Here is a 23,222-nt window from a genome sequence, read left to right on the forward strand (position 1 = left end):
TACGTTTGTAGTACCTTTGTCAATTTTATTTATAATGGGAACGTTCAAAGTTTGACTACTCGATGCAGGAATATAGCTAGCCAGAATTTTAGCAATATCCAGTTTTTTCTGTGCTGCAGTTCTACATAACTTTCAGCAACAGAAGAGCTCTTCCATCCTCCATGTCATTTTGAAGATATTATATTTTCTCCTTTATTTAAAAGGTGAGAGGTAGATAATTATTTATTGTTATGCTGCTTAACTCGATTCTTCTGAATGCACCAGAATATCTGATAATTAATATTATCTGCAATTTTGCCCCAAAATTATGATCATGTCCTGCCAAAATTCAGATAAGATAAAATGATAAGATGTGATAATATTGACGATGATATACATATCTTGATATCGAGGAATTCAAAAACTTTTCAATGTCTTCAAATTCTAAAACCTCAGATTTTTTTGGAATATATTTTCTTGACAAAGATTTTAATAAAGGTTGTCATTTCGAATAATTTGATTTCGAAAATCAATATTATGTTATCGGTTGAGTACCTATACAACAATACATCGAATACAACTGATAACATAATATTGATTTTCGAAATCGAATTATTCGAAATGACAACCTTTATTAAAATCTTTGTCAAAAAAATATATTCCAAAAAAATCTGAAGGTCAAACTTTACTTTAACGCCCCCTCCCCAATTTTGATAATATTTCGTATAGTGATTCGTTATGATGTTTTCATGCTATATTTCCAATAAGAGCACTGGCAAATAAATAGTTCCCGAGATAATCGATGAAGAAAATTGCTATTTCTAACACTTACTTAATACGGGCCTGATAATTTCTTTTTATATTTCTATGAATATCTATGTTCATATTTTTCTCCATCAAATTTAGCGCATAATACACATTCTAATTTAATAAATTTCAACGGTTTCAACACATTTTCACAAGAGAATCACCTTTAAATTAACAAAAAATCATCCCTCTTAAGATATTTTTTTCTCGAACAGTTTCGGCGACTTTATCTTAACAATCGTGGTGAAAGACTTCGATGTTATTTCAGGAAATTCACGAGTCTCGGTACATATCCTTCGTTGTTTTAGGGAATTCCTCAATCCGTTGTCCTGGCTTGACGGATTGAGTATTGGCGCTTATGCAAACAAGTGCCCATTGTCCAAATTGCCTTCGGTTGAAAGGATCCTGCATATATCAATGGTGTCTTTCATGGGCGACACTTATAGGAATATATATCTCTTCATTGGATGTCCTTGAAATGTCTTCTCACGTAATTTCAAAAAATTTGGATTTCAATTTCGGCTTTCATTTTGACATTATAGCTTTTATTGGTTATGGGTTGATGTTATTCTATGAATATATATAAAGAAAAAAATATTGAGTTTGCCATCGCTTAATATTATCATGCCATGGAAACGTTCTTTTGTAAGTAGCCATTTTTGAAATTGTCTGAAATGTATTCACAAGGAAACAAGATTCGTGTTTTTGAAGCTATTATTTGAAATGTAAGTAACTTACGAACATTTTTAACTTGAAATATTGTTCTTTCGGAAAAGTTCGCTCAGGGCCCCCGCAACCGCGCGTGCAACGCGTGCACCGCACGCGGGCGCCAAAACCTCTTATAGACCTCATGAAAAACCGATGGATCAAAGGTTTTCGAATAAGATTCTTTCAAATTTTTTCAACAATTTTTTTTCCAAAGTTCTTTCTTGCAATTTATACAAGTTTCCGAACGTCGCAATCGGTATGAAATAGCCAGATTGCTATTATACGATCCTTTATGAGTAAATAAATCATAGATAATAATTATCCTTTTGTCGGCACGAGATTTCTTTATGAGCACCCAGCAACCTGCATCTGACGGCGGACACCCTTTCTTTGATTATCACTAACACACGCATATGGTAAACAAAAAAAAATCCTAAATACCGAAACGACGGCCTTTAGTCAGGGGAATTACTGAAACTTTCGACACCATCTGTAGAAAAAATACTACAAGTTACGCAGAAAATATCTGAAACTACCAAAACGAGAGGCGGCGTAATCCAAATAATAGATTTTATTTCGCAACGTTTAAGTGTAAATAATTTGAATACTTAGATAATTAAAAATTGACAAGATTTGTATTTTGTGCATTGTGTTTTGCTTAACTGTGATTAAATTAAATTTTATGAAATGGTAAGTACCTTTTCAAGGCTCTCCTAAAATACTTTTTGAATATGATAATGGAAACTTTCTCAAAACTGTCTTGGATGATTTCGTCTTTTGATCCTGTGATCGACATTAGTCGAGTGCAAAACTCACAAACAAATTCTTTAAGAATGACCCATTATTTAGGCTCACAGATTCGAAATAAAATTAGATATTAAAATCATGAGAGGTCAAGGGCCTGATAATGGGGCAAATATGCGCGGAAACCATATTGGTTTACAAAAACGCATACTCGATGCTAATACTAGGGAATTTTTTGCGCCATGTGCTGCACACAGCTAAAATTTTACTGAAAATGATGCTGCTAAGATTTCAAATGAAACACTGGACTCTTTTGATACTGTACAAGAACTTTTTATATATTTCTCTCCATCCACAAAAAGATTGGAATTACATCTAAAACCCCTAAGTGATACAAGATGGTCAGGTAGAATTGATGCTAAAGCTTCATTTTATTCAAATATGTGATAGCCTTTTAGAAATAGCAGAAAATGATACTTATTATTATTATTATTATTATTTCAACATAGAAACTAGACAAAAAACAAGTTCTCTTTTATTAAATATTCATTATTTTAAATTTATTGGAAGTATAATAATTTGGTATGATGTTTCATTCCAGATAATTATTGTAAGCAAAATGATGCAAAGTGTAGCGATTGACATTGAAGTGTGCCAAAACTATTTGAAGAATTTAGTTGATCATTTCAAAAATTATAGGGATGATTGAGTTTCTCAATGAAAAACTTGCGGAAGCTGGAAAACTAGCGGCTGCTCTTGAGATAGATCAAGGTTTTTCTCCATTATATACTGTAAGACGAAAGTAAACAAAATTGTTCGATTATGAACACACGAATAAGGCACCTCAAGATCCAAAATTCGCTTTTAAAATAAATTTCTTTTTGAAAAGAATTGATCAAACACTAAGTTCCTTAAATAGTAGGTTTGATATGATATCTGATTACAATAACGTTTTTTGTTTTATTTGTGAAAAAATCAAATGACAAATATCTATTAAAATGCTGTCATGCTCTTCAACAAAAGCTAACTGATCAGAAAAAAAGGGGCTGACGTGAAAGAAAATGATTTATTCAACGAGATAGAAGCCCTAAGATTGTTTTCATTACCTAAAGTGTCAAATCCTCTTGAAATTCTACAATATATTTTTTAAAATAATACAACTTCTTCTCTACCGAATCTTAGTATTGCCTTAAGAATCCTTCTCCCTTTACCCGTGTCTGTTGCTTCTGGTGAAAGATCATTCACTAAATTAAAGATTAAAAGATTAAATTAAAAACTATTTGAAGTCTACCATGTCATAAGAAAGATTTTCTGGTTTGGCAATCTTAGGTATAGAGCAAGAGATACTCGATAAAATTGATTGATTGATAATATAAAAGTATTTGCAGCAGCCATATCTAAAAAGCATTCATTCAGTTTCTGGATTGATCCTAATCAAATGTTTATGCTTTTATGAATAATTTATAGAAGAATACAGCTTAAGTATTGAAATACATTTGAAATGTATTATGTAACAACTAACACCATAAAGTTCTTAAGGCAATAAAGGTTGCTGCTGGACTTTTCAACCATTCTACACTAAATTCTTAACAAAACTAAAAAAAAAAGTCCGATTATCCAGCAGTGCTTTTCTCCACCTCCCCCCTTTAAGGGGCGCCAAAATATGTTCTGCACGCGGGCGTTGATGTCCCTTGCGGGGGCCCTGATCATGACTACACCGAAATTCAACGAAGTTTTAAAATATTAAGCTTGGAGAATCGTAGAAGACTGAATGATATGTATCTGCTTTTCAAATTAGTAAATAATATACTTTATGTCCCAGAAATTCTCGAATCTATCGATTTTAGAGTACCGGAGAGGAGACTAAGATCCCGTGATTTATTCGCGGTTCCATTCCGTAGAATTAATATAACCCAAAATTCGCCACTGTGTAGAATGCTGTCAACATTTAATTCTTTTTCATGTGATGTTGATATTTTCAATGTTCAACTCCATGAATTGAAGAGAATTTTGAAATTAAAGTTGCCCTTTGTTTTTTCAGTATGCTGATCATTTTCAGATAATGTTATGTTTAATTTTTAGTTTATAGTTCATAGCATAGCTTGAATTTTGTTTTCATTATTTGAATATCTTGTATGATATATTAATTGTCAAACTGGGAATGCTGTATTGGGTTTTACCTGTTTGTATTCCTATTCGTCTTGAATAAATAAATAAATATATTATCACAACGAACAATATCTACAATTTATTTTGCGTTAGCGCAGTCAATTTTGGAATATGGTATAGTTGGTTGGGGTGTAGCTTATAGAACTCATCTCGAAAGTTTGGAAACCACTCAGAAATTCATTCTGAGGATAATAATGAAAAAAGATCGTTTTTACTCCTCTCACTCTCTATTCAATGAAGCTAAAGTGTACACAATTGGACAACTATTCCACAAAAATGCTTTGTTGATGATATATAAACACCGTGTAGATTATGTAAGGTATGAGCATACTTATGGCACAAGAAGTCAATCCCAAAATCAAATGAAAACACCAGAAATACAGAAAACAATTTCTCAAAAACATGCCTCACACGTGGGTATACGATTATACAACGCCTTACCTCAGGAGATAAAGCGTGTAGGTGACCTCAGACATTTTGTCAGAAAAATAAAAAGCACAATTCTTAATTCTTGAGTTGTACTGTGCTGCATTCATCTCTGTCGATAAATAGGGGGGAAAATCAATAAAATGGGGAGAAAATAATTAAAAAAAAAGGAAATAATAAATGAGAGAATATGTGTATATAATTATAAGCTAGTGAAATGAAAATACTAAAATGGGTTCATGTATATTTGTTGATTTTGAAACTGTTTAGATATAAAGATTGTTACTGTCAGGCACAAACCATTGGTTTAATTGACAGTATTTTATGAAAATTATTGTACTAAATTTGGTAAAATAAATAACATTGATTGATTGATTGATATCAACCAACAATTCCCACGATTGCGATTTATATCAAATTTCCTTATAATTTATCACTACAGGAAAAATAAAATGATTCTGGGAATTGTAATGATTCGCAAATACAATATCCAAAATATATCATTGGAAACAATCGGAGAAAAAATTATATATTCAACTCGGCAGCAAAGTAGATTGACTGCCGCGGCTATATAGGCAGTCAATCTACTACTTTACTGCCTAGTAAAACAAATATCTATTTCCAATCTTGCATTGTACCTGCCAATTTGACGTAGGAAATTGTACGACATTCGAAGGTCTCAACGTATTATATCTATTCTAAATGTTCAGCAAAATGAAAATTCGGACGTATAATCCTGTTGTGACTCTGTCTTCCCGAGAGATGGCGTTATAAACGTTGAGTCACTCTACTACGGCCCCGGCGGGTTCATGAGGGTCACTGCGTTGGAGCAGAGTCAACTCTCCACGATGGTGTGGGAGGGTGTCTTTGGCAGAGATCGCTGGATTGCCTAACTGAAGAGTCCAAGAGCGATCTCGGGATGAAACACGTATAATCCTTAGGGTGAGGGCGCACCTAAGTGAATTTCGATCGAGAACGTCTCACCAAAAGGAATCCAAAGTCCAAAGAAATGTTAATACGATTTTAAGAAATAAAGAGGGATGGGAGAAAAGTTGCGGCCAAATAAAGGAGAAAAATTCAAAAACCAGTTTCTGGCTCGGCACTGATATCAAAAAAATATGAATGCAATGACATTTTCTTATCTCTGATGAACAATAAGGCCTTCAATGTAAGGTAGGAGGAGCTGTGGAACACCAAGAAGAAAATTTTATATTATTATTAAGAAGTGAATACTGTTGTAAGTTCATGATCAAAACAATTTACTTTTCTTAATATTTGAGTTAACTGAGACCACTAATATATTTTCTTTCAGAACAATGAAACTTCTCAAAAATATGTGTCATCAGAGTTGCTGACACCTGTATCTCAGCCTTTGAAAGTGTCGGAGCTTGCACACACTGAATTAATTTTAGAGAAAGAGACTCCTCCGCCACATGGAAATCAAGTAAAAAAAAAAAAATTGATGGTAACAAAACCTATTTCAAAGTATCAATTGTTTATCAATATCATTCATTTTTTTCAGGGGATACACCATTATCAAGAAGGAGACCACATTTCCAAAATGGTTGTTACGGTTATGGTCAACAATATCTATATCTTCAGTCTTTACGTCTTTGGTCTTTATATCTTCAGTATACTGCCCGTCAATTGTATGCTGGACACTAGAATCAAAGAGTTAATAGGAAATTTTTAGGATGTTAAAAGAGAACACAATTTCAAAATTTTTTGTTTCAGTTTCATGTAACCTGCAAACTTTCACATTTTATGTTTGGGTGACATAGCATCTGAAGAGACCCATATTTTCAAAGGATTATTTTTTAAAGAAAAAAAATTCGTTTCCGATGTGCTTTGAATTTACAGACACTTTCTGATATTGATTTTTCAATGAAAGAAACTCGGAGCATTCAATTTGAAATCTCATTAATTTTTATCGGATTGTTTATTTTTATCAATAATTTGGAATTTTTAGCTCGTAAATAAATAATGATCATGCCGACGAAAGTCAGATCAGATCAAGCCTTTTGATATAGCAGCTGGTTGATTAATTCGTTCATTAAATTGCCAAACAATTAAATTATGAAGCGTTGTGACTTACAATGGATATATCCTCCTTATCCCCCCTTTGCGTACGCCACTGCCTCAGGAACATAAACTTTTCAGATGACATCTCCATTTTATCCGTTTTTATTAAATGCAGGGGTGAACAAAAAAAAAGTAAAAATGAGGTTTTATTCGAAGTAAACTCAAATGTTGGCCCATTTTTTCTGAACATTTTCTCTTTTTATTTTTTATTGCGATATATTAAATATGAGAGAAACTACAACACTTCATATGGTATCTTTGTTGAACAAGAAATTCATGTTTTGAATGGCAAAGCTCTTCAAAATCATCATTTTGAAACTGTTTTGAGGTCTGATATTAATGATTTGAAAAAAATAAAAGAAAACCTATGAACTGGGATATTAATGAAATGAAAAGTCATTCATCATATTGATGAATTGTTCTCATTGAATCAGGCAACAACAAATCAGCTCAAACTGCGACTTTTCAGTTAACAGCCAATATTTTGAAATTTTTGGAAGAAAATAAACTTGTTGCCGGTCTATTTATAGATCTCTCAAAGGCATTCGATTGCATTAATAGAGACTATATGGTTAAAAAATCAGAACAATATGGAATAGTGGGAAGTGTCCTGAGCTGGTTTGCCTCCTATCTGTCCAACAGATGGCAGTGCGTTAAAAGAACAAAATGTAATGAAACTCACTTTTCTGAATGGCTAAGTAATGAATTTGGAGGTTTCCAGGGTAGCATCTTAGGGGTGATACTTTTCTTAATATACATAAATGAGCTGAGTGATGTAACAAATGAAGTAGAAGATTCAGAAATTATAAATTTTGCAGATGACACTAATATTCTGGTGGCGGGACAGAACACTGAAAGCTTGAGTGAAAGGTGTAATTCATTATATAGTTGTGTAGATAATTGGTTTTTAAAAAATGGTCTGGTTATAAACACAAGTAAAACTAATGTCATTGTATTCAGAGCGAGCAATTCAAAAGAAAAACCTGCAGAAGTAAGTCTTAACAACCGAGTCAATAACACTGTTGAGAATACTAAATTCTTAGGAATGATAAATCACGAATTTCTGAAGTGGAATACACATATTAATGATCTGTTAAGAAAATTTAATAGGATGATCTTTGCCTTCAGAGTGGTAAACAAATATATAAATGAAAATGTAAAAAAAAATTTATATTATGCCAACTATGAATCTAAAAATTTTTTTCCGAAAACTTCGAAAAAATGTGAGTCATCATCGCCGCCATTTTTTTCATTAAAATCCCATAAATTGATGAACCGTTGAGTTTCTACCTAAGATATGGGGTATTGCCAAAATTGTCATCAAAAAAGCTATCTAATGATGCAATAATATACTGGGTGTGCCTTTTGAAATAAGGAAGTAGTAGTCTGTATTCGGTTTAACCGGAAGTTGTAGAGATCCGAAAATATTTTAGGGAGAAAGATCATTGTCTCAGAACCCAATATACAAATTTTCAGCTCAAAATATATACAGGGTGTTTCCTAAACATGCGGCAAAAATTCAGGGGGTTGTTCCTTGGACTATTCTAAGAATATTTTGTCCTTTGATGATTTTTGAAAAACCTATTTGTTTCGAAGATATAGGGGAAACAAAATTTCAGATAATAACATTTTATTATGAAAAATTACATGAAAATTCAACTCAACCTACAAAAACTGTTGAAAATGACCACCTCTAGCCAGCATACAAGCATCCAATCTTCTCCTCATTGACTGCCGAACCCTTTCAAAAACACCAGGATCATTTCTTATTAAGTTACACCCAGCAAACGAATTCAAATGAAAACCGTGTTTAATCTGTATTCCTTTACCATCTGCACTTATCAATTTTTAGTCAAAAAACTGGCCGTTTTTAGTAATTGGAATGTTGTTAAACAAATTTAAAAATAAATTGTACCTACTTAGTAAACACAGTGCGGTACGCATTTTTATTTAAACTATTATTAATTTTAAAAATATGAAAAATGTTGTTCGCCCTGTATCTTCGAAACAAAGAGGTTTTTCAAAAATCATCCAAGGACAAAACATGCTTAAAATAGTCCAAGGAACAACCCCCTGAATTTTTGCCGCATGTTTAGGAAACACCCTGTATATAATATATAATTTTCTGAAATAAAATGTTATTATGGATCTTTTTTTAAATGAGATAGATCGATTGTTAGCATAAGTGAAGGTTTTTTTTTTATTCAGTTCTTCTTCGTGAGCTCTGTGAACTGAGCGATTGAAATATTCAAATGAATTTTCTTAAATAAATTTTTCTTTTCAAGTAGTTAATTTGAAAACTCACAGCTCCGAACTGAAGGGTAGTAATGACAGACTTTTCATGGTCATCATTAGCAATTGGACTGAAGTGAATTATTTTTCCTGTAATGTGAAAAGAAATTTTGATCAGTTCAATATGGCCATCAGACCTCCCCTATGGTGGATGAGGCTATGAAAAAAGACTTAATTATAGTCAATGCAAAAATCTTATTGATGTATCCACTTTCATTTCTTCCATATGTTTAATGTAAAGTACATACTAATTTGCTAAGTTTCAGATATCGCTAACATATCACTGCGGTCGTAGTAATAGTTCCCAATAAAATACTTTTCTATATCATCAAAAAGCTTTCTTCAATCTGCCAAGATAGTTGCCGATTCAGGGCCGTCGCTAGGGGGTAGGCAGGGTAGGCGGTTGCCTAGGGCGGCAAAATTCAAGTTTGATCTACAAAAATTACATGTGTAGAAATTCAACAGACCGGAAGAGATTCAATTCAGTACATTTTACTCAAAAATATCTAGATGTGGCGTGATCCCCTCATAGTGCTGTTTATAAGTTATTGACGCTAAGAAAAAAACAGATGCACTCATCAGGCTTGTCGACGTTCGCTTCACGTTGCCGAATTTTATTGCCACTTTGGGTTCTGGAATATTTTCTTTTCAATTCTCTAATCAGAATGTTGATTCCTCAGAATGGAACGCGAAATATAAGAAAACAATTCCGTTACATCACTTCCAACTGATCCTTCTTAAGAAATATAAGATGTTTCATTATTTCATACCACATTCCATTATTTTATAATATTCTTCATTTTTCATATCAAATTATCTAGTGTTGGGCGTGGACGCATTCGAATTAAATAATGGTTCATCCGCATCATCCGATTGTTTTATTCGATAATCCTAAAAAAAACAAATTTTCAAGCTTTTTCTAAAGTCGAAACTGAGCTAGGAACCTGAAACTGCAGGGCCCTCTCAAGAGGGCCGCCAAATAAAGGAGGGCGGCATTACCTACTTTTTCTGGGAAATCTGGATTACTGGAAGAACGAATTAAATAATTTTTTTTCTTATTCAAACAAATTTCACAAATGATTTTTCTTATCAAATTTACTAATCTTGAACATCTTTGCATTGTGAATATCTGTAACATCTATTCGAATTTAAATAATCGTTCATTCGCATCATCCGGTTGTTTAATTCAATCATATCAAAGGAAGGAAAAACGAAATGTTCGAGCGTTATATGTAGTCAAAACTCGGCAAAAGGATCCAAGGATGTGAAACCTGAAATCAATTCATATATTTTATCATTAATTCATTAGAATTCAGTTGAGCACGTTTATTGTTTATTGCATTCCACTTATTCTAAATTATAATTTGAATACATGAAAAATAATTACACTTAAAATACATTTTTTTCTTGCTAAAATACTCCTCCCCCCCCCCCGCTGTTTTGCTTAGTACAAAATCCCAAACCTGAAAGGATTTCGATTTGTATTTTTGCCGGGGCGGTTAAACGCTTGAGCAGGCGCTAGACCTCGATTATCCAGTTTTAGCATTCTGCAGCAGAGTCAGCTTCTGTTAGGGCGGCGCAATGGGTCTCTGCCTAGGGCGGCAGTTTGGCCAGCGAAGGCCCTGTGCCAATTTGACGTAGAAAATTGTACGTCAATCAAGGGTCTCAAGGTGTTTTACCTATTCTACATGTTTTCCTTCTTCTGACAATAAAGAAATATTATTAGAAGTCACATCAGTTGGTAATTATGTAGAGTATGTAAGGTTAAATTTTCCAGAGAATTTTGGGGTGTAGAATGCGAATTCGTACTCGCATCCAGTTTCTCAAAAAAAAAAATTTGTTTAAATAATTTTTCGCCAAGGTCACTCCATTTATTCCACTTAAACACCGTTGATTTTTGTTTTATTATAGATATTCGACCAATATTCACTATCATTGATATTTCACGCATTTTCCAACATCCATATATACGAAAAACCTATAGAATTAATATTTATTTTGTTTTGAAGTGTCAATTGTCGGTCGCGATGAATTCACATACTAACAACACGAACGGAGCAAATCGAAAACTATGTGCGCTCTGTTACCGGTTCCAGCAGATTTTAGATGGTCTTAAGGAGGCCCTACACTATCAAGCGGCTTGATCACATGCTTGAGCAAATTGATTGTATCAAGCGTGATTGATAGTGTAGAAGCCCATTTGACGCTTGAAGCAAGCATTGACGGTGATTGATAGAAAATTTGAATGACTCAAGCGGTTGATCAAGCGGCTTGATAGTGTAGGGCAATTTTCGTCAAGCATTGAGTCAGTTACTCTTTGGAAACCATGGCGTCAACATCCCTAACCGCGTCTCACTTCCAAACCAATCCAGAAAACTCGGAGCGGGAGTTTATTAGTTTGTTGATTGATTTATATCGTGATTGTCATTCGTATTCAGAATGTCAACGTGTGAAGATGTGCCATATGATCGCGCAGCGAGTCCAAGTATTTCAGCGGAAAATACAGATAAAATTTGCAATTACTGCAATCGCAAAGTGGGTGAATATGTGAAATGCATAAAGTGCGATGATATTTTTCACCCCTCTTGCTTAATTAAAGCAGCAAGCAGGAAAACCACCACCTGTCAGCATGTAACAAGTGAGGAAGGGAATGAGGAAATCTCTGCTAGGACGGAGAATAAGATATTGCATATCGAAATTGGTTATTTGAAGTCCTTATTAGAAGAAATCAAAAGTAAGAATATAATTTTGATTGATAATAACAATCTTTTGAAAGACAAAATATCCAGCCTTGAAAATCAAATAAAAACTGGTAAAACTCCAGCAAAAAAATCTGTAAACACAACATCTCAAGCACAGAATAACAGATCTCAAGATAAAATAACTGTACCCGCCACTGTCGACGCATCGTTCGCGAACGCATACAGTTCTGTGGTGAAGGAAAATTCCATTAAGGCGCATGCTCTCCGACCACAAATGTCATTCGAAGGTCCGGAAATAATTGTAAACAAGCCCGTTAATGTCGAATATGGAATAAATGTCAAAAAGAACGTTTCAAATGTAAATGAGTCTGCATCAAGCTCTAGTATAAAGGAATTAGATGATAAGGGAGAATGGATTACAGTTGAAAAGAAAAAAGGGAATCGCCAATCAAGAACTAATAAGAAAGTTTGTTATGGAACGAATATGGATAGCACAGATAATGCAATAAAAGGAGCAATCCGTAGACGATGGATGTATGTTGGAAAAATCGCAGGAAAAAACATTTCTGAACAGGATGTACATTCTTTCTTGAAAAACATCGAAGGTAATGAACTTATTACAGTAAAAAAACTTAATACTCTTGGACAAAACTCTGCGTTTAGTATTGGTTTACCCAGTGATGAGGCATACAAAAGAGTATTTTGTGAGACATTTTGGCCTCGAGGTGTAATTTTGAGAGAGTTTTCTTTCGACAGAAATTTTTTCCAGAAGAACAGAGTAACCCAGAAAACGTAATTCCTATCCGTAAATTCAAGAAATCTGAGTCAACAAAAAACTTTAACCTTATCCTCCAGAATGTCCGGTCCCTAGGTACAGCTTTGAATTCACTACAGTTGATGGCTCAAGAAGAAAATGCTGATATAATTGCTATCACAGAACACTGGAAGTGTAGAGATGAACTTCAGATGTGTAAAATGGTCAGCTATAAACTGGTTTCAAGTTATTGCCGCTCGAAAGGGAGTCATGGAGGGTCTGCAATCTACAGTAGAGAAGAGCTAAACTGTACTGAAAGGTTGGACTATAATTTGCTTAGTATATCAAATGTCATTGAGTGTTCTGCTGCTCAAATTTCCCTGGAAAATCACAAAATATTGATTGTATGTATTTATAGGCCTAATTCTCAGCCCTTAGCTAATGTGGATCAATTTTTGGAAAAACTGAGAACAATTTTAGAAAGATGTACTCTGGAAAAGGCTGAACTAATTTTAGTTGGAGATTTTAATTTAGACATCCTCTCGAGCTCCCCTGACGTCCAAGAATTTATATCTCTCCTGGAAAGTTTCAACCTGAAATTTAAAAATTTTCAGCCGACACGCCCTGTTTCAGGCACCTGTTTGGACAATATTATTACTCCCCTTGCAGGACAAACGAGTGTGATCGAGTACCATATTTCCGATCACTCAGCACTGAAGTTCACCACTGCATTTAATCATAAACAAAAAGACAGAACAGTCAAGAGAAGAATTATTAATGATGAGTCCACCAAGCTTTTCCTGGAAGAATTGTCTTTGTTGAAATGGGATGATATTTTCACTAATCAGGTAGATCCCGGTCAACTTTGGAATATATTTCATGAAAGATTTTCTCGGACTTTCGAACAGTGTTTTCCTAAAGTCAATATCAATGTATCATCAGCAAGGAGAAACTTCAAACTAACACCTGAATTGATTAATATTAAGAAACAGCTGGATTTGCTCTACATAATTTCTTTTTCTAGACCTGAATTCAATGCCACATATAAATCCACCAAGAAACAATATGATCTTCTATTATCCAGAACTAAGAAAGATTACTTCAACAGCTTCATAAGGAACTCGGATAATAAGTCAAAGGCTTCCTGGAGGGTCATAAATAGTCTCACAACAGGCAAGATGTCTTCGGCAGTATCTGGTGGTCATGACAATTCTTATTTGATGCCAGATGATTTCAATAATTTTTTCATTGATTATCCATCTATACTCACCGAAGGCTTGAGTAAATCTCCCAGTGAGGAGCGGGATAGGCTTGGTAATTCTTTTTACATGTTTGACGTTTCACACGAGGAAGTTCTGAAAACCGTAAAATCTTTGAAAAGTAAACAATCATGTGGTTATGATGAGATACCAATGAAAGTTCTCAAACTGTCAGTAGAGGTTATTCTTTCCCCTCTATGTTTTATTATCAACCGTTCTTTCAGAGAGGGCATTTTTCCTGACCTGCTGAAAATTGCCATTGTGAAACCCTTATATAAGAAAGGTCCTGTTGAGGATCCAAACAGCTATAGACCTATTAGCATTTTGTCTTCGTTCTCTAAAATCTTCGAAAAAATTTTGTCTAACAGATTGCTGAATTTTTTCCACAAATTTAATGTCATTTCGATTCATCAGCATGGTTTCGTGAAGAACAGAAATATTGAAACTGCCATATATGAATTAATTAATGAAGTTTTAGTTACCATGGAGCAAGGTGAGGTACCTATGGGATTATTTTTAGATCTCTCCAAGGCATTCGATTGTGTGGAGCACGGAAGATTGCTGGAAATTCTTGAAGATTGTGGAATAAGAGATAATCAATTAAAACTAATGGAGAGCTACTTGTCATCCAGGAAGCAAATGGTTGCTATGGAGGTGGATGGTGAAGTATTGACGTCGGAGGAGAGAGAGGTTACTATGGGCGTACCGCAGGGAAGTATTCCTGGACCGATCCTGTTTATTGTTTACATCAATCGGCTACCAAAGGCCAAAGTTTCAGCAAGGCACTCAATGGGGATGTTTGCAGATGATACCAACTATAGGCTAAAATCCTCTACTATTTCAACAGCTATTGAAGACTCCAATAATGTACTGAAGTCGGTGGGAGACTGGTTTCGTAACCACAATCTCATCTTGAACATCGACAAGACACAATGTATGTTCTTTTATAGTGAAAGATCTAAGCTGCACCATCCATTGTCTATAAATATTTCAGGTAATAATCTCATGGTCAAGGATAGTATTGTTTTTTTGGGAATTGTAATAGATAAACACTTGAAGTGGGGACCTCACATTGAACAACTTAGAGGAAGACTAAATTCTGTATGTTACATGCTTTTTATGTTGAGAAATCAGGTTGATTTTGATTTGTTGAAACTTGTATACTTTTCTAATTTCCAGTCAATTCTATCATATGGGATAATCTTTTGGGGTAATGCTTCTCATGTTTGTGATTTGTTTGTGATTCAAAAACGGGCATTGAGAACTATATTAAATTTAGGCTATAGACAGTCTTGTAGGGGTTTTTTCAGAAGCAATAATATACTTACCATCTCTGGTTTGTACATTTATAGATTGTTGATTTTTTTCAGTAAACAAAATCATTATTTTGAATCGTTTAAAAATTTAAATAATACAAGAAGAATGTTCCCTTTCTATGTACCAGTTCATAAGACCACGCTAAGGGAAAAAAGTGTTGAATGTATGGCAGTAAACTTATTCAACATATTGCCCTCACAAATAAGAAATCTCTCTTGTCACATAAAATTCAGGAAAGCTTTATATGTCTTAATTTTAAGTTGTGAGCCTTACAATATTGATGAATTCAAACAGTTTTGTAAAATTTAGTTGATTAGATAGTTACGTTTTTTGTATTTTGACTTGTTCCATCTTTACTTCTTTATGTGTAATTTTATGGAATAAATAAACATTATTATTATTATTATTATTATTATTGTCCGGAGTTGTGGAAAGTAAAAAGTAAAGATTATTTCAATAGAAATAAAAAAGTGTGGCATTTGAAAAAATCGTGGGACCATTGAGAAAGTTAAAACCGGATTTCAGCGTGAAACAATTGAAACAAAAAATTAATATTCTCAGAACTAACTTTAACCGGGAGTATAAAGCCATCGAGGCTAAAAAAGTGTCAGGGACATCTACAGATGACATCCCTGAACCTTCGCTTTGGTATTACAATGACATGTATTTAGGAGATGTTCATGAGTGAAGCGGTTTCTCATTTTGTACCACTCCTCAGACCGCCTTCTTTTCCTTCTTTTTCTGCTTCACGGCAACCAATGTTGTGATTAGGAAGGCCAAATCTGAATTCTACACCATTGTAACGCGAAAAAGCGAAAGCACGATCGCAAAACTCACTGTTCCACTTCTCTGCTTCGACTGACAAGAGAGTTTTGATCAAAAGATTGAAGTGTTGATTGAAGCACGCTTGAAGCTCCCATCAATCGGTTCAAGCATTTTATCAAGCCGCTTGATAGTGTAGGGCCTACTTAAGAATATAATAATAATAATAACCTTCTTTATCAGGCGAAAGTTTAGCTATAGCTACTCTTACACTTTTACCTAATATTCAATAAGAATAATATATTCAACTGTATGACAGATTGCCAAAAATATATATTTAATTTCAACACCGCATTTTTCTAGGGAAATTATTGGTACAAAATGTAACAACTCATGCACATTTTATGAGGACCAAATGGATACATCCACTGTCTCCCTATAATGCAACCTGATTATATTCTCTTTTCTAAAATTTTGCTTCATTTCTACTATTTTTCCAGGTCACCCTTAGGGTTCAGTCCAGAATTATCACCCACTATCATAAAACAAACTGCCTTGAAAAATAACCCAATTTACTGCTGTTTTATTACGGTATTGCATTCAAAATTCAATTAACTGACATATTACCCCGACAGACAAATATTCAGATTATTCATAGAATACTTAACACAGAATACTAACAAGCACTGACATGGTTTCGATTAATATGAAATCTATTTTTTTATGTTAATTATTTATTATTTCTTTTGAATTTTGCTTATGAATTGATTTGAAAAAGTAACTATTAATTAATTCTGTTCTGTGCGTATTGATATTCACACTCTGATTGTTGAGAGGTATACATCAGGTTCATTTGCCGTCACGAACAAATTATTCTGGACCTTATCCCTCTCAAAGAGTGACTGTTCAAAATTAAGGAATGATCAAAAATAGTTGTTCTCAACTTGATTAAAATAAAAATCAATATTTAAAATTGGTCGTTTATTCGAGAATATAACTGTTTATGAATTAATTTGAAAATGTAACTATTAATTCAATATGTTCTACAAGTGTTGATATTAACACTCTGATTGCTGAGAGATACATCAAGTACATTTGCCGTCACAATCAAATTATTCAATTCTGAATCGTCAATGTCATCAGGTACTAGAGGTAGTTCCTCAATCTCATAAAAAACAGGAAGAAAAATAATAAAGGAATTCTTTCTACAAAAAAAAAAGAAGCGAAAGTTATGATTAATGCACAGAAAATTCAAATAAAAGTGGAGCAGTGCAAACAGTTTTGCAGTCTCAGAAGCAAATCCAAGATGTCCCACCCTGGATTTGTCTTTGTGACTGTAAAACTGGGTGGGGCAGAGATGGCACCTGATCAACTTAATTAAAATAAAAGACAATATTTAAAATAGATCGTTTATTTAAGAACATTACTGCTTATGAATTAATTATGAAGAAATTGTTGTTCACAACTTAATTAAAATAAAAATCAATATTTAAAATAGGTTCATTTAAGAATATGAATTATGAATTAATTTGATAAAATAACTATTAATTAATTCTGTTCTGCTAGCGTTGATATTCACACTCGGATTGTTAAGAGGTACATCAGGTACATTTTTCGTCACGATCAAATTATTCAATTCTGAATCGTCAATATCATCAGGTACTGGAGGTAGTTCCTCATTTTCCACATGACAATTTTGTTACCAACTACAGTGAACTTGTATAGGTGATATTCAAGTTTTTTTACATTCGAATGAATAGTGCTTTTATATGCTTTTTTAGGTTTCTTTTTTAACTGAAGCATACTCGTAAGCAAGTATGAGTATGATTATGAGTATGAGTAGTTGAAAATGTTAACACATATTTTCTCGTTTATTGAAGCGAATAACATTCATATCTTTATCGACTCTTCCCTTTCAATTGCATTCTTCAAATGAACTGCATCTCTTCTTTCATGTTTTTTCCATGAGCTGAAGTAAAGTTGCTTATGTGACATCTATGTTTTCGTTTATCCAAATGAACAGCCTTTATATGATTTTCAAGGTTTCCCTTCTGGTTAGCTGCAAAGTCACAAAACTCACATTTATATTCTCGTTTATTCAAATGAACTGCATCTATATGCCTTTTGATGTTCTTTTTATGAGCTGAAGTAAAGTTGCATATGTGACATCTATGTTCTTGTTTATCCAAATGAACAGCTTTTATATGATTTTCAAGGCTTCCCTTCTGGTTAGCTGCAAAGTCACAAAACTCACATTTATATTCTCGTTTATTCAAATGAACTGCATCTATATGCCTTTTGATGTTCATTTTATGAGCTGAAGTAAAGTTGCATATGTGACATCTATGTTCTTGTTTATCCAAATGAACAGCTTTTATATGATTTTCAAGGCTTCCCTTCTGGTTAGCTGCAAAGTCACAAAACTCACATTTATATTCTCGTTTATTCAAATGAACTGCATCTATATGCCTTTTGATGTTCATTTTATGAGCTGAAGTAAAGTTACATATGTGACATCTATGTTCTTGTTTATCCAAATGAACAGCCTTCATATGATTTTCAAGATTTTTTTTCTGGTTAGCTGCATACTCACAAAATTCACATTTATGTTCTCGTTTTTTCAAATGAACTGCATCTATATGCTGTTTGATGTTCTTTTTATGAGCTGAAGTAAAGTTGCATAGGTGACATCTATGTTCTCGTTTTTTCAAATGAACAGCCTTCATATGATTTTTAAGATTTACCTTCTGGTTAGCTGCATACTCACAAAACTCACATTTATGTTCTCGTTTTTTCAAATGAACTGCAAGTATATGCTGTTTGATGTTCTTTTTATGAGCTGAAGTAAAGTTGCATAGGTGACATACATGTTCTCGTTTATCCAAATGAACAGCCTTTATATGATTTTCAAGGCTTCCCTTCTGGTTAGCTGCAAACTCACAAAACTCACATTTATATTCTTGTTTATTCAAATGAACTGCATCTATATGCTTTTTGATGCTCTGTTTATAAGCTGAAGCAAAGTTGCACATGTGACATCTATGTTCTCGTTTATCCAAATGAACAGCCTTCATATGAATTTCAAGATTTTTCTTCTTGTTAGCTGCATACTCACAAAACTCACATTCATGTTCTCGTTTTTTCAAATGAACTGCATCTATATGCTGTTTGATGTTCTTTTTATGAGCTGAAGTAAAGTTGCATAGGTGACATATATGTTCTCGTTTATCCAAATGAACAGCCTTTATATGATTTTCAAGGCTTCCCTTCTGGTAAGCTGCAAACTCACAAAACTCACATTTATGTTCTCGTTTTTTGAAATGAACTGCATCTATATGCCTTTTGATGCTCCGTTTATAAGCTGAAGCATAGTTGCACAGGTGACATTTATGTTCTCGGTCATCCAAATGAACAGCCTTTATATGATTTTCAAGGCTTCCCTTCTGGTTAGCTGCAAACTCACAAAACTCACATTTATGTTCTCGTTCATTCAAATGAACCTCATCAAAATGCCGTTTTAAATTTGTCTTGTTATTTTTTGTATAATCGCATACTAGACATTCTTGTTCTTGTTTATTCGAAGGAGCAGCATCCATATAATTCCTAATTTGATATTTATTAGATGAGTTATGTTCACTGCTCAAGGCTTCAATTTCTGCAACATATTCAAAAGTATTAATCTCATTGAAAGTATAATCTCCTTTCATTTCACCTGATTCATATCCATTGGACGGTCTTATTCCATTCTCATCAATTAACTGGTCAACAACATCTATGTTTTCAGCCTTAACGTCTTCAGTCTTTATGTCTTCAGTTTTCATATCTTCAGTTTTTATATCTTCAGTATTTATATTGTCAGTATACTGCACGTCACTGGTCACTAGAATCGAAGGAGTTAACACGAACAATAAAATTTTTAGGATGTTAGAAGAGAACACAATTTCAACATTTTTTCTAATTGAAAGACAGATTCATATAATCTGTAACCTGCAAATTATCACATTTGATGTTTGGGTGACATAGCATCTGAAGAGACCGAAATATTTCAAAAGGATTATTTTTGCCATCGTTCCATTCAAGAAAATAGTATAAATATCGTGCCAAATCAAGATGTGAACCCTTATTGATTTCAAATTAATTTTGACCTACTTTGTATATAGATAAAAAAATAATGAATCACTATTCAAAAATGATATCTTTTAAAAATGTATATAAGTAGGTACCCACATATTGACAAAATTGGGGGAAAAGACAAAATCTCAACGAAGTTTGTAGTTCATTTTCCCTTGAATCCTTCGGCTGATTTTAGCAATTATTTTCTTGAATTATTGTAGCTTGATTCTTTAAGAACGTAACTATTCAGATGTCATCAACAAAAAAAATTAAAAATAAGGTTTCATTCGAAGTGATTCGTTTACAGACGAAAAAATTTACGTAAACTCAAATGTTGGCTCATCTTTTCTGAATTTTTTTTCTTTTTATTTATTTTTGCGATATCTTAATTATGAGAGAAATTACAACACTTCATATGGTACCTTTCTTGATTTCAATTGAGACACCGAACAAAAAGTTTACTTAAATTCCATGAAAAAGTTTATTGTATTGATGAATTCACATATCACTGTTTTGAGTTCTGAAATGAATGTTTCAAAAAAAAATTAAGAAAACCTAAGACCAGAAACATTAATACAATGAAAAATAATTCATCATATTGATGAATTGTTCTCATTGAATCAAGGAACAATTTCCATTAAACCAATGAAATATTTCTTTATTACAATGTTAGGTTCATTATGCGATCCGTTGTACTTTGTATCAATGATGTATTACTGTTCATCGTAGTTGTGCAAAGTAGTTAATGTACGACTTTATACATCTAAAGAACAAAGTTCTTCTAACCAATTAATATTTCTTCGAAACAACGAACAGTCAACGTCAATTTCAAAGTAATTCGTATCAATGAATAAGGGTATAATATGTTGAAGAATGGAATTTCATTAGGTATATTGATGAAAAAGAACATGGTATCAATGAAATCAATTTGATTATTGCCATTCTTCAATAAAATTAATACATTTTTTTCAGTGTACTGAAACCACATAAAGTGCTTCAATTTCTTTCAAAATTAAGATTTTGCAATAAATAAAAACAGAAAAATATTCGTAAATACTTCCGTCTGTCAACAATGCACTCTACATTTTTTTGTTCACCTCTCTATATAATAACAAACAAGTAGCTAAGGATGGCAAACAATTATATTCCTGAGGAATCAAATAATTGCTAGAATCGACTGAAGGGTTCAAGAGAAAATGAACTACAAACTGTGTTGACTTTTTTTTCGTTTTTCCGTTTTTTCCGTTCTCCTAATTTTGCCAATGTTGTATAAAGAACTAAACTATGGTTATACATATATTACATAAAGGGAAAATGTCGTGTTCATTCAAATTCCTCACTCTTAAAATATTTTAAACGTTTGTTTTACAAACCAGAGATAAATACTCACTCGTAGTCAAATGATATCCTATCATCATCTCGTCCCATTTCTTCTAATTCGATCTTAACTCTTCTGTTGTGAATATTCATATATTTTTCTGGGTACACATAAAGAATAGACCCTCAAATCTGCTACATGAAATTGGCAGCTATGTTGCCAAATCGAAAAATTAATCAGGTATTTGAAGTAGTTCAACTAAAACAGTATTTTAAGAAAGTTGCCGATTTAATATGTCAAAATACACCCTTACAGTTATTCAAAAACGAAACGGCAGACGATTATCGCGGTGATGGTAAAGTGGTGGCGGAAATTTTCAAAATAAAAAAAAAAATTTTCAAAATTATTTGAAGAAACTTGAAATTCATATATATTATTCTTTGAAGTTTCAGATGTTCAAACTTCTGAAGGCAGACCGGTACGTCGGTTCCTTCAACCTGGCAGACAGTAAAATCTTTCTCTCCCTCGAGTATGAAAATTCAGGTTGATCCAGAATTTAGTACCATTATATTGGCGCCGGATAGAACTACTGTTTTGATGAAAAAACGTTCATATAAACATATAACCTAAGAAGCTTCCCTTTAGAGAAACAGAGGGTGTTGAAATTTGGAAAAAAATCATCCTCTAAAGTGAAAGTAAGGTGAATATAGTGGTAATGACCACTCATTATCTGCTTTTACGAGTGATTAAGTTTCTGAGCGATATAATAAAGAGAAAGATAGCAGTTATCCGCAATGGATAAAACTGTTTAAGATTTTGTATTGGTTTTTCTCAATCAGAAAGCATTTGTGTAGGTGTAAAAAACTTTGTCTTCGACTCGGATTTCTGTTATCAGCAGCATTTATGTTTCTTGCTAAAATATTATTGAGCAACGTGTTTATTCTACACATTACTTTTTCTATGGATTTTCAACAGCCTGTGTTTTTTCCAGCGCCAAATCGGAATAGATGGTAAAGGAAAAAAATATTTCCTTAGACCTCAGAAATCTTCGGTTCTATGTACAAGTCAAAGACTCACCCTGTATACATAGTACGAAATGTTTTCATAATTTTTTTTCCCTTAAGGTCGTTTTATGCTTTGACTTGTTTTTTATTTGGAATGTACTCTGATTATGGATATAAATTTGTATTATTATTATTGAATCGGTCATTTTCACATCAAATATGCTATTACATGAAGCATATAGCGAATATATATGTAGTATATAGCAAATAGCGATTCCTCAACTAACGGAGCGAAAATTATAAAAAAAATATGCTTGTGCAGCAACAGTCAATAAAATAATATAGTCATTAAATTTAATCATAAAGTAATTATATCTAGGCAGGATTGATATTTTAATTATGTCCATTAAAAATATCTTAGAAATTGCACTGATGTTTGTATTAAGGATAAAAACATTAATTCCTAAATTGTGGAATAAGATTGAATAGACAATCAAAAAATTAAATAAAATTATCAAAATAAAAATTATAAAAATTGAATTAAATGAAAGAATTTATTGATAACTTCCTACGAAAAACTATATGCAGTAAAAAACATCATGCAAATATATACGTAATAATTATAAACACAACATAAAATTAATTTAGAAATTGTACATGTTTTCGTTAAGTGAAATTTTTATTCCACTCACTTACATCTGGTTGTAATTTAAAGAAAAATTATTTGGATTCAACCGATATGCAATCGATTTTATCGTTTCATTATCGTATTTTATTGCAAGATAT

General features: G+C 32.9%; 2 protein-coding genes across 4 annotated transcripts; one reads left to right on the plus strand and one right to left on the minus strand.

Annotated features, from left to right (window-relative positions):
• The first annotated feature begins 11,646 nt into the window (after nt 1-11,646).
• LOC123682365 lies at nt 11,647-15,645 on the plus strand. Its single transcript, XM_045620986.1, has 3 exons — nt 11,647-12,514; nt 12,679-12,982; nt 13,082-15,645. The coding sequence occupies exons 1-3, from the start codon at nt 11,647-11,649 to the stop codon at nt 15,546-15,548; spliced, it is 3,639 nt and encodes a 1,212-aa protein (XP_045476942.1). The 3' UTR covers nt 15,549-15,645.
• Nucleotides 15,646-17,396: 1,751 nt separating this feature from the next.
• On the minus strand, nt 17,397-21,668 carry LOC123671016 (zinc finger Y-chromosomal protein 1-like). Of its 3 annotated transcripts, none has more exons than XM_045604653.1 (4): nt 21,505-21,668; nt 19,714-19,881; nt 18,697-19,656; nt 17,397-18,609 (listed from the first exon to the last, which is right to left on the minus strand). In XM_045604653.1, exons 1-4 carry the CDS (start codon nt 21,530-21,532, stop codon nt 17,930-17,932), a joined length of 1,836 nt encoding a protein of 611 aa, XP_045460609.1. In that variant the 5' UTR covers nt 21,533-21,668; the 3' UTR covers nt 17,397-17,929. The 3 variants fall into 3 exon arrangements, with proteins under 3 accessions (XP_045460609.1, XP_045460610.1, XP_045460608.1); XM_045604654.1 differs by having other exon boundaries at nt 17,397-18,930; nt 19,474-19,656; nt 21,505-21,655; XM_045604652.1 differs by having other exon boundaries at nt 17,397-19,656; nt 21,505-21,667.
• Nucleotides 21,669-23,222: the final 1,554 nt, after the last annotated feature.

The sequence above is a fragment of the Harmonia axyridis genome, chromosome 1, assembly GCF_914767665.1.
Source record: "Harmonia axyridis chromosome 1, icHarAxyr1.1, whole genome shotgun sequence".
Lineage (NCBI taxonomy): Eukaryota > Metazoa > Arthropoda > Insecta > Coleoptera > Coccinellidae > Harmonia > Harmonia axyridis.

Coding starts and splice junctions, on each gene's coding strand:
- LOC123682365 (XM_045620986.1), top strand. CDS start 11,647: ATGTCAACGTGTGAAGATGTGCCATATGATCGCGCAGCGAGTCCAAGT. Junction 12,515..12,678: donor TTTCTTGAAAAACATCGAAG/GTAATGAACTTA, acceptor AATTTTTTCCAG/AAGAACAGAGTAACCCAGAA. Junction 12,983..13,081: donor GAGCTAAACTGTACTGAAAG/GTTGGACTATAA, acceptor ATGTATTTATAG/GCCTAATTCTCAGCCCTTAG.
- LOC123671016 (XM_045604652.1), bottom strand. CDS start 21,532: ATGATGATAGGATATCATTTGACTACGA. Junction 19,882..21,504: donor AGGATATCATTTGACTACGA/GTGAGTATTTAT, acceptor CTTCGATTCTAG/TGACCAGTGACGTGCAGTAT. Junction 19,657..19,713: donor GTCCAATGGATATGAATCAG/GTGAAATGAAAG, acceptor AATATGTTGCAG/AAATTGAAGCCTTGAGCAGT.